Source organism: Ailuropoda melanoleuca, chromosome 10 (assembly GCF_002007445.2).
Source record: "Ailuropoda melanoleuca isolate Jingjing chromosome 10, ASM200744v2, whole genome shotgun sequence".
Lineage (NCBI taxonomy): Eukaryota > Metazoa > Chordata > Mammalia > Carnivora > Ursidae > Ailuropoda > Ailuropoda melanoleuca.
Window position 1 is genome coordinate 22,674,534 of NC_048227.1, and position 11,007 is coordinate 22,685,540.

Genomic DNA, 11,007 nt, shown 5'->3' on the forward strand with positions numbered 1-11,007 from the left:
CTTTTAACTCCTTTAAGACTAACAGTAATCAAAACAATTTATAGGAATCTGGATGTAACTCCAGGGATATAAGCCAGGCGATCCTGTGACAACCAGCCCTAAGCTATTTTAAATTATACCCACTTCACATTTTATTTTCTAACATGAGTAACAATAGGATAACATTTTGGTAAGAAGTTCAAGGGCTACTCTATAGAAAAGCAAAATTCAGGATATTGGTTCTTTTATTTTTTTTTTAATATTTTTTTTAAAGATTTTATTTATTTATTTGACAGAGATAGAGACAGCCAGCGAGAGAGGGAACACAAGCAGGGGGAGTGGGAGAGGAAGAAGCAGGCTCATAGCGGAGGAGCCTGATGTGGGGCTCGATCCCATAACGCTGGGATCACGCCCTGAGCCAAAGGCAGACGCTTAACCGCTGTGCCACCCAGGCGCCCCTGGGATATTGGTTCTTTTAGAGCAAGGGTTGGCAAATTCCTTGGGCCAAATCTCACTGGCTGCCTCCTTTTGTAAATAAAGTTTTATTGGAACACAGCAATGCTCACTTGTTTTCTTATTGACTATGTTGCTTTTTGGCTATAGCAGCAGAGTTGAAGGAATTGTAATATGGACCACGTGGCCCGCAAAACCTAAAATACTTATCATCTGGCCCCTTACAGAAATTGTCTGTTGACTCCTGTTTTGGAGTCACTTGGAATCTTCATTAAGAGGCTTTGGAGTTAACTGACCAGCATTTAAGACCCTTCTCTGCCACACTTTGCTTTGGGACTTGGCTTCATTTCCCTTATCATAGAACGGAGCTAGTACCTGCCTCACGGGGTGGTTGTGAGGATTACATGCACTAAGGCCTGGAAAGTGCATAACAGAGTCCCTGGCCCAGAGCAAGTACTTGATGGGTATTAGCCACTATCAGCAATTATGCAAGAGCCTAAAGGAAGTCCAATGGAGTCACATCCTGCTTGAGTTTACAATGCACAAAGAGAAAAAGATAAAAATCAAGCATTACAATAAAACCATCTCAGAAAACCCCTTAGGAGCGTGGCCCATTATAGATAAACATACTGTCTCACAGTAATTCCAGCACAGCTGGTTTTCCCTCCAGCGTTTACATACATCACTGTTCCTTCAGTTGAGGCTCCAGATGAAGTGTAGCTGGCATTTAGGAGCCATAAGTGTAGGAACAAAATCCATACCAACACAAGATCACACTCAGTGTGGTGAGACACTCACATTCTGAAGAGCAAAAAGGATGAAGACAGACTTTGGGAGTAAGAGATTCATAGCCCCTGTATCATCCTGAGATACGAGCATGGTGAGTGGAACGGTGGCTCATTATTCTCATTGCCCACCCCACCCCACCCCCCCGCAAAAAAACAACTTATTTGGAAGTTTTATAAATTTAACAGCATCTTTTAAAAGGAATCAATAACAATTACTTCATTGAGTTGCCATGACAACAAAATGAGTAATTGTGTGTGGCGGATGATGACAGCAATGTTTTTGTATGAAACTCCATTGCCAATTCTCACTCCATGTCTGATGTATATGGGAAACTATACGGAACACCGACCTGACCTCTCACAATTTTACTTGTAGACATCCAACTATGGTTAGGGTAGTACTTGTGAAAATCCCCCAAATGGTAACGATCAAATTGCTGCATTAACAAGTATTTACCTGGGAGGAAACCAGTAGTTGACAAGGCTGGAGACCACGATGTAGGACACTAGGATTGTCCCCGACATGGCTAGTGATACGAAGCTCAAGCCACAGAGGACACAAAGCAGTAAGAGGCCACCCACAGAGATGACCAGTCCTGGAAGGAGAGCATAGTTAGGAGAAGCGTTCAGCTAAAACAAAGTGAAAGCTGCCAGACCCCAGGCCACTGTGTTCGACAGTTCACTCAGACTTTTTAAGTGAGGAGGTTTCCCATAAAAACCCAGATTTCCAGCATCACTTAAAAAGGAGGTAATCTAACCACCTGAGTGGGCCTCACTGGAGGGCAAACATCCTTATCCTTGCCTTGGGAGCAAACAGCTCAGAACTCCAACCTCATGGCTACAGTGATACAATTTCAGGGATGGACCCTGCAAAGGGAGGACATCAGAGAATACAAATGGATGTGCTGCTTTTGTACAAAGATTTACAAAATCCTGGAACCATGTTTTCCTGAGCGTGGCCGACAACCACTGTATCAGAACTGGATGCCTCAGGAAGGCTTGTGATAAATTCTGATTTCTGGACCCTATTCCGAACTACTAAATACCAATCTCTGGATGAGGCCGGGAAGTCTGCATTTTCAAAAGATAAGACTAACGCACACTCAAATTCCAGACTACTGTTCTAAAGGCTTTATATGTGCTATTCCTATTTAGAAAGTCTTTTCTTCCACAAAGGAAACAAAAGTTGTTCCATGTCTTTAAATCCTGTCCTCTGTAAAGCTTTGCATGACACCACCAAAAATGGCTCCCTTCTCCTAAATTTACTTTTGCTACAGTGCTCATTCTCTCCTCCACCCATTCATTCATCCATCCATCTATCCATCAGTATTTACTCAGCAGCTACTCTGCCAGGCTGTATTTTGCTCATCCATCCACGATGCCCACCTTCTCCTTCAGGGGTAAACTGCCTGACCCACAGTCTCCGGGGCAGGGAAACAACCTGGGTGCTCTTAGCTCTGGGAAGCCATAGGATAAACCAGTGGCCCAATGGCAACCAGCTGTATGGCCAGCATCTTGTGGTTTGTGATCTGATACAAAAAGGTAAACTGAGCCAATCAGATCTGCCTTCTCAGTACTTTTACCTTAGCAACAAAGGGAGAAGGTGACAGTTGGCAGTGTGACTTCAGGAGGAAAGGTGGAGAAGGGGGAATATTACTGCCTAGCAAGACACCTGGCATGTAACAGGTGTTCAATAATGAGGTGTGGAATAACTGGACTCTGTTACCATTCTTGCGGAGCCTTCTGTGCCAGGGGCTCTGCTAAATATTTTATGGGACTCTTAAGTTTCAATCCCTACAACAACCCTTTGAGACAGTATTATTATTTCCCCAGTTTACATATAAGGCGTTTGAGATTCAGAGAGTGTAAATAACTTGTCCTAAATCGCACTAGTGGAGGTAAGATTCTAATGTGGACTCCAAAGTCCATCTTTTAACGACTCTGACAATCCGCCTTGGTCACTGTGATCTTTTCCAGAACAGGAACATTTGATAAGAGTGGCAGGTACCCAGTAAATACTGTGCCCCCAACTGAATCATTTTCTGAGGGGGTGAACAGATGAGCAGGATACCTTCCAGTAAAATGACTCCCACCAAAGCCGCCAGGGAGGTAAGCACCACGATGAGCAGGAAGAACCCAACGGGAACGGCTGACATAGCAATAAACAGCAGCACGGTGAGGGCCATGAAAGGGTGCCTGTCCAGGTACCGACCCACCGGGGACTTCATAAAGGCAACCACCTGCGGGCAAAAAAGAAAGAGCCGGGACTGAAGGCCATGTCTGAACCCCAGGTTGACGGATCCATCGGAGCTGCAGGAAGTATAACCAGAGGCTGTAAAGTTGGATGGCTCGTAAGTAACATAACAAGTCAACATGAACAATTCTCCCAAGACATGAGTCACTGTGGCAACAACTTAAGGCAGCTGTAGACAGACAGCAAGTATGAGGGTCCCACCCAACCTCAAGTCTTGTGAAAGGAGGAAAGTCCTGGTCATGGCTCCACCACTTCACACACACCCTCTCGAGAGACCCTCAGCATGTGTGCACATGGATGTAATGTCCACACAATTGATCTCCTACTGCACAGTTGAGGCTTCACAGTCGAGGCCACCGAGGCACAGAGAGGTTAAGTCCTAGCTACTTGGCATCGCCTGGGAGCTTGTTAGAAATGCAACATCTCAAGCCCTGCCTCAGACCTGCTAAATCAGGTGCTGATTTTTAACGAGATCCCCAGGTGACTTGTCCATGCATGAAAGTATGAGAAGCAATGGGACTTGCCTAGAGTCAAACAGTTTTCAAGTGGCAAAATCCAGGCACTCAAAGCTGAATCTTTTCACTAGAAATGTCAAATGCTTGCAATGGCTGCCACCTTATTAGGGAAAAAATACTTTCACGTCATCAACGTGGATACCACAGTCAGGCCACAGCCTGATGATTACTGCAAGCTTATGCTGTGTTAATGAACAAGCTATCTTCCTTCACCAGGCAAGAGAGTTTCTGGATCTGGCTCAATGTAGGAGGGCTGCTTTAATGCAGAGCTGGCCCTAGAAAATCCAGAAGAATGGGCTCCCCCCCACCCAACCTCCATCTTCTTAAACCTTATTCTGTCTCTCTCCTCATTACTGACATGTTAGTTCCTGTTCTCTTAAAAGGTTCCATCTTTCCAGAACTCTTCTCCATCAAAACCTTCCCAGGTCTCATTCCCTAAGGCCTTACAGGCCAGCAGTTGAAATGAAGAGGAAATTCAGGCTACAGTGATCATGGGTACCACTACCCAAAACACATGCGCCTCCTAGCGACTCCAATGGTGGGAATCAGGGGGTCAGCTGGAAGACACGAGGGTTTTGTAGTTCAGGTTGATGGTGATCAAAGTGCAGGGCTCATGCTGCTTAACTAGAAAAGGCTGTTGTTCCAAGAAGCCACGGCCATCGGTCTTGGGGCTTAGCATTGCCTCATTAGGAGAATCTCTAGGCATGACAAATTTCACTTCCAGTCAGGCCACCAAAAAAATGGCACAGTGCCCACTGGCTATACTGCCTCTAGCTACTCCGAGTTGAGAAAAGCTACCAGACTTGGCTATTCAACTTCTCTAGCCAGAGGTGACTATACTAGGAATGCCTGGTTCAGATCATCAGAACCCAGTGAGACTCTCTTGTTAAGGCAGCTGAAGAGAGGAGGCGTCAAGGGAGTGGGGCTGGTCCCCGGAGCTGTCTTAAGTCTTGATTGCTTTCCGGCTCTAGTCCACATATATTCTTAGTAAAACCACCCAGGCATCTTCTGACAGACTGAACTGTTCTCTCTGATCCTTATTATCAAGAGACCCAGTAACCACAGTGGGGAGCAGATAAGGCTGGAACACTAGAAGGCCAGGCTTACGAGTTTACACCCAGACCACCCAGCACAACAGCCACGTGTGTCCACTGCACACCTGGTCTTCTTCCAGACCCTAAGGAATCTATTTTTTCTCTTAGCCTCTTCTGAGTCAGGGCCCTACAACCAAAAAATAGAAAGTCATTCAGACATGCAGAGAGACCATTTAAGATGCAGTTAAGTCCAGAAATCGTCTTCCCTCAGGAAGGATGGCCTGCTCAGGCCAGCGTCTATCACAGAAGGGGACCACACCTAATAATGGAGAACATTCATTAAACACTCGGGGCCAAGCATTGTTTTAAGTACTTTCAATGTATTTCCTCATTTATTTCTCCCTTCAATGCCCAGAAGCAGGTAATGAGGAACATTATTTAAATCCAGGGAATTAGAACATAGCAATTAACTTCTCATTCTCATGGCAACAGAGAGGGACACAGAGGAGGATGGAAAGTGAGACAGCTTATTACACAGTAACATGAACTGCAATTTTCCATGCCTATCCTGGAAGCAGACACAGGTCATCCAATCTGGATTTTACAGGCATGGTACTGTGCTGAAGAACTCAGGAATGCCAGGCTGGGACAGACTAGCACCATTATATGCCAGGCTCTGTGCTTCAGCCTTCTCGAACAGCTTCTGAGATTATCCTCACAACAAACCAATGAGCCTGGCATTGCTTATTTTAAAGAAGAGGCAATGGAGATTCAGTGGCCTAAGCAACTCACCCAAGGTCAGACAAAGGCAATTTATTTTAAAATTCACACAACTATGGAAAGTTCTAAAGTAGGGGTAATGAGGCCAGTATTTAAGGACATGGAGGCTCCATCTGGAACTATTCAGGAGACAGGCCAATTCCCTGGTGTAAGAATGCAAAAGACAGTCAGTGTCCATTGTCCCTTGCTACCCATAGGAGGAAGATGAAGGCGTCAGGATTATTTAAAACCACTGGTAAGAGTGCCTGGGTGGCTCTGTTGGTTAAGCTCCTGCCTTCAGCTCAGGACATGATCTCAGGGTCCTGGGATCGAGTCTCACATAGGGCTCTCTGCTTGGGAGAGTCTGCTTCTCCCACTCACTCTGCCTCTGTGCTCTCCCTCTCTCTCTTCTCAAATAAATAAATAAAATCTTAGAAACAAAACAAAAACCACTGGTAATGACAAGTCCAAGGTTAACAGCTTCTCCCAGACCACAGACCCTGGGTGCCCTCTGGCATGTGATTCAGGGTTGGCACAAAGATGCCACAGACATAGTTCAGAAACATCCCTTGTGGAAGGAATGGACCAGCATGGGAGCAAAACTAGTCATAGGTAATCAGGAGGCATCTGCCCATCCCATGTTCCTTCTGTCTTCCCTCCACTTTGAACCCTGCTCCCTCCCACAGCAGGGGTAGGCTCCTGAAGCCATGTTTCTCTCTACGAAATGAAAAGTCCCAGCCCAGCTGACGCCTTCCTGGCCACAGGTAACTTGGTTAAGCAGATTCTTTTTTTTTTTTTTAAAGATTTTATATTTATTCGACAGAGATAGAGACAGCCAGTGAGAGAGGGAACACAAGCAGGGGAAGTGGGAGAGGAAGAAGCAGGCTCACAGCAGAGGAGCCTGACGTGGGGCTCGATCCCATAACGCCGGGATCACGCCCTGAGCCGAAGGCAGACGCTTAACCGCTGTGCCACCCAGGCGCCCCATTGGTTAAGCAGATTCTTGATCCTAGGAATTAGGCATTCCCAGAGCAAGCCCCTTAACGGGCTTCAGCTGGGAGCTGAGGGAGACATAGGTTGTTGAAGGTGCCAGCCTGGGCAGTCACGATGGCCCATGTGAAGGGAAGAGCAAGAAAGCCAAGCTGTAGAGAGAGAAGAATGAAGCTGATGCACAAGGAAAAGTTACAACCAGAAACAACATGGCCCAAGAGAGGGTGCTGAGAATTACCTCTGACCCCAGTGACCTGCCAGATCCTGATTCACTTCCTGCCCTTGGTTTCTAAGATAGTCTCCCATTTCTCCAAAGTCCCAGCAGGTCTCACTATTCTACTGCTTAAGCTATTTCAAGTGGGTTTCTGACTCTCTCAGCCTATGTCAACGAGCACTTGACATTCCAGAGGCTTCCTAAAAGAAATATGGAGTTGTTTCACAAACACTCCATGTAGAAGCCCATCTGGTCTTTTCGGGAACTTAAAGGGCCTATTAAACTCTGAGGAAAGGTCAAAAATTATTTGGGGGAAAGAAATCATCCCAATATCCCAGAAACAAGGGGATGCTTATGTAAATTATGGTTATGTCAACCTGATGGAAGTTTCTACTACCAAGCAACTGTTCTGAGGACCTAAGATTCAATATGGAAAAACACCAACATGCAATATCAAGCAAAAATAAAAATACAGGACTACATCTGCCATAATTACAACCACCTCATATGAAAATTACATAATGAAGGGAGGCCTAATAATAATAATCACCATCAATGGATCTGTTACTGATGGGTTTCCAGGTGACTTGCTTTCCTTTTTCCTCAACATTACTCTACCGAGTGAATACAACTCATATTATTTAATTCAGTTAACATAATACAAAATTTTAAAAGAAACTGCTCTACCTTAGGACTATCCAAAGAACATCAGGGCTTAGCCAGCTGATAATGTGTCCCATCACTCTGGGAGTCAGCTGGCCTGGAAGTTATCCAGCCCAAATCTATTCCAGTGACCACGACTGAGGATCTACGATGATGAAGTAAAGAAATGCCAAGAAGCCGGAGTTCATATGCTTTGAAACGTCTACTTCAGAATGTAGATATGAATATTAAATAAGACGTGTCCAATGCCTAACACAGTCCTTGGCATATAGTAAGGGCTCAATCACGGTTCATCAATTTACTGCCAAACCCTCCTACTTGCAGATTCTATATTTGCAAATTCACCTACTCACCAAAATTTATCTGCAACCCCAAAATCAATATTTGTGGTGCTTTCAAGAACATGTACGGAGCATGAGAAAATTTAAGTCACCTGACACTCATGTTACCAGCTGAGGTCAAACTAGGCAGTGCTTTCAGCTTTTTATTTTTTTTTTAAAGATTTTTTATTTATTTATTTGACAGAGATAGACAGCCAGCGAGAGAGGGAACACAAGCAGGGGGAGTGGGAGAGGAAAAAGCAGGCTCCCAGCGGAGGAGCCCCATGTGGGACTCGATCCCAGAACGCCAAGATCATGCCCTGAGCCGAAGGCAGACGCCTAACGACTGCGCTACCCAGGCGCCCCAAAGCTTTTTAAACAACTGTCCTTTCCAAGGCATATTTAGTACCACCTTTTCTCACAGCTTGTGTTTTTTGTTGGTAATTTCACCATTTAAAATGGCAAAGTACTGGCTAGTGTTAAGGGTAAGAAGGGTGTGATTCGCCTTAAGAGAAAATAGGTGTGTTAGATAATCTTCATTCAGGAAGGAGCTATAGGGCTATTGGCCATGAGTTTAACATTAATGAATCAACAACATATACTAAATAAGTTGTCTTTAAACATAAATATACATACAACAGTTTATATATTTATCAGGTGATGAAAATGTTGTGACCAGAAATTTGCCAGAACTTAATCCTGTAGTTCGCCTAGGAGAAATTGTTCACCAGCTGCTAATTCGTTGTTTGAGGTGACCTCACAGAACACAAGGACACATATAATGAGAACCAAATGCACCTGTAGCTGAGCAGGGCGACCTTTCTTACTAAGTTAACTTCTAGTAACAAGAGTCTCAGCCTGCTGACAAGCTGCTTGGCCAATTTATTTTTTTATTTTTTTATTAGTCTAATTTTTCACTTTATTCCTTGCATCAACAGATTAAGAAGGTGAAATTCTCCTACATGCTGATTTATGTTTATAAGCAGCACACAAAACATTTTTTCAGAAAGAGTAATAATCCAATTTAAAAATAGCTTGCTAAATCCACAAAGAGGGCCAGAGGCATTTGGGGATGAGTCCAGGAAAGATCTCTATAGAGTATATTGCTCCAGACTGCAAAGTGGTGTCTCTTCAAATAGACCCGAGGGGAACTGTGGTGTCCGATACAAAAAACAGATCACAAACCAGTTCATTTTGTTACAGACACATATGTATTTTATGGGTATTTTGTACAGGAAAAAACATCTACAGGGAAATACAACAAAATGTTAATATTATCTCTGAGAGCTGCTATTCTTTTCCCCCCACAAAATGCTGAATGACATAAAAAAGCAAGAAAGAAAGATAAAAATTCAAGAAAGTAGAATATACTATCTCAAGCCCCATTGTCACTGAATGGCTACTAAACACCTGAAAAGTGGCTAATTCACATGGAAATGTGCCATTAAGTGTAAAATACTGGATTTTGAAGACTGACTACAAAAAAAGAATGCAGAACATCTCAATAATTTTCATTAATAACTTTTTATAATGTTTACATATTGAAATGATACTTAGATACATTAGGCTAAATAAGATACATTATTAAAATTAACTTCACCTGCTTTTTACATTTTAAATGTGGCTACTAGAAAATTTTAAATTACGTATGTGGCTCATATCATACTTCTATTGGACTCCGGGTTTCTAGGGGAAAACTGGACTCAAATTTAAAGTAGGCTTTAGCCCCTCAGTCTCAGAGAACAGGGCAAAATTAACAACAAAACATGAAAGTATGGTATCTGTGGCACAGACTGAGACCCACCCTCTATATGCAACTAAAGAATTGCATTTACCCCAAGGTAAATGTGTTGTGTGTGTGACTTCCAGGAAGTCATCTCAAACTAGCAGTGGCTTAGGAGTCTTTCTCCCCTTCCCTCCTCCATCCTTATTGTCAGGAATGTGAATACAATGGCTGAGTTTCAGCAGCCATCTTGGACAATGCGTTTGAAGATCACAATTTAGACCCCTGGCAGGGGGGTGAATTAACAAAGATTCCTGACCTACCTCCAAATTTCTCCTACTTCAGAGAGGAGATAACCTTCTGTGGTGTTTAAGCTGCTGTTATTTTGGGATTTTCCATTACACAGTCTGATTGGAAACTGACCTTTGAGTTATTCTGGATGGATGCTACCAGCAAAGACAGCTTCTTCTGCAGCTCCTTCAAGTCCTTTGAGGTACTCGGGGGCTCCTCTTTTGCCATCCTGATACCCACTCCAGTCTCTTCAGGGATTAAGTCTTCTACCAGTAAGCTGTCTAGGGCAGGGTGCAGTCGAATCTCTCATGTCACCCAGCCTCTTGCTGTCACTGGTAAAACAAAAAGTATCTTGAACCATTAGTCGTATTCACCCAGCTCGTTCAACAAAAGCTTCTACTATTCTCACACATTGATGGTAGCTGTGCAGGTGGAGGGTAGCTTGGCAATGTCTATCAATATCTATCAGAATTTCTAAGTGCACATACCTTCATCCAACAACTAATTTTCCAGGAATCTGAAGGAAATAAGCAAATAGGTGTATCAAAACATACAAACGGGATGTGCAGTGCAATTCTTTATATAGTATATAATAAACAACAAAATATTGGAAAGAACCTGTCCATCAGTAGGAAACTGGTTAAATAATGATAAATTCATGAAATGGAGTATCACATAGTTGTTAAAATTATAACGTGGACATCTAGTTAGTGACATGAACATACATCCATGATAAGTGAAAAAAACTGTAAGATATCCCATATGGTTACACAAATACATGTATTTTATGTTTATATTCCATAGTAAAATAACAGACCCAGAAGGATATAGATCATCTAATACCAAAATGTTAATGGTACTATCTCTGGGGACTTATGTTTAACATTTTTTTAGCCTTACAAACTGCTGCAAAGAATATAGTAGAAAGCTGAATACACTATTTCAAGTCCCATTGCCTTTTTTCCCTCAGAAAGTCATTCTTAAACAGTGATGGTGGCCAATTTCTTTATTTACTACCCATACT

General features: G+C 43.3%; 1 protein-coding gene across 12 annotated transcripts in view; it reads right to left on the reverse strand.

Moving 5' to 3' along the window:
- The window catches only part of LOC100467946 (ankyrin repeat and SAM domain-containing protein 4B), a 73,468-nt gene that overhangs the window by 61,163 nt on the left and 1,298 nt on the right, over positions 1 to 11,007 (reverse strand). For 8 of the 12 annotated variants that reach the window (XR_004628466.1, XR_004628468.1, XR_002144303.2 and 5 more), the window contains exons 2-4: positions 10,116 to 10,315; positions 3,292 to 3,460; positions 1,678 to 1,816 (exon numbers count right to left, since the gene is read on the reverse strand). Coding sequence is in view for 6 of the 12 variants with exons in the window: in XM_019808310.2 (XP_019663869.1) it covers positions 1,678 to 1,816; positions 3,292 to 3,460; positions 10,116 to 10,211 (404 nt within the window). In the remaining 6 variants the exon portion in view is untranslated. Of the gene's footprint in view, positions 1 to 1,677; positions 1,817 to 3,291; positions 3,461 to 10,115; positions 10,316 to 11,007 lie in introns of those variants that run through there. The other 4 variants (XM_034670275.1, XM_034670276.1, XM_034670277.1 and 1 more) reach the window with 3 other exon arrangements.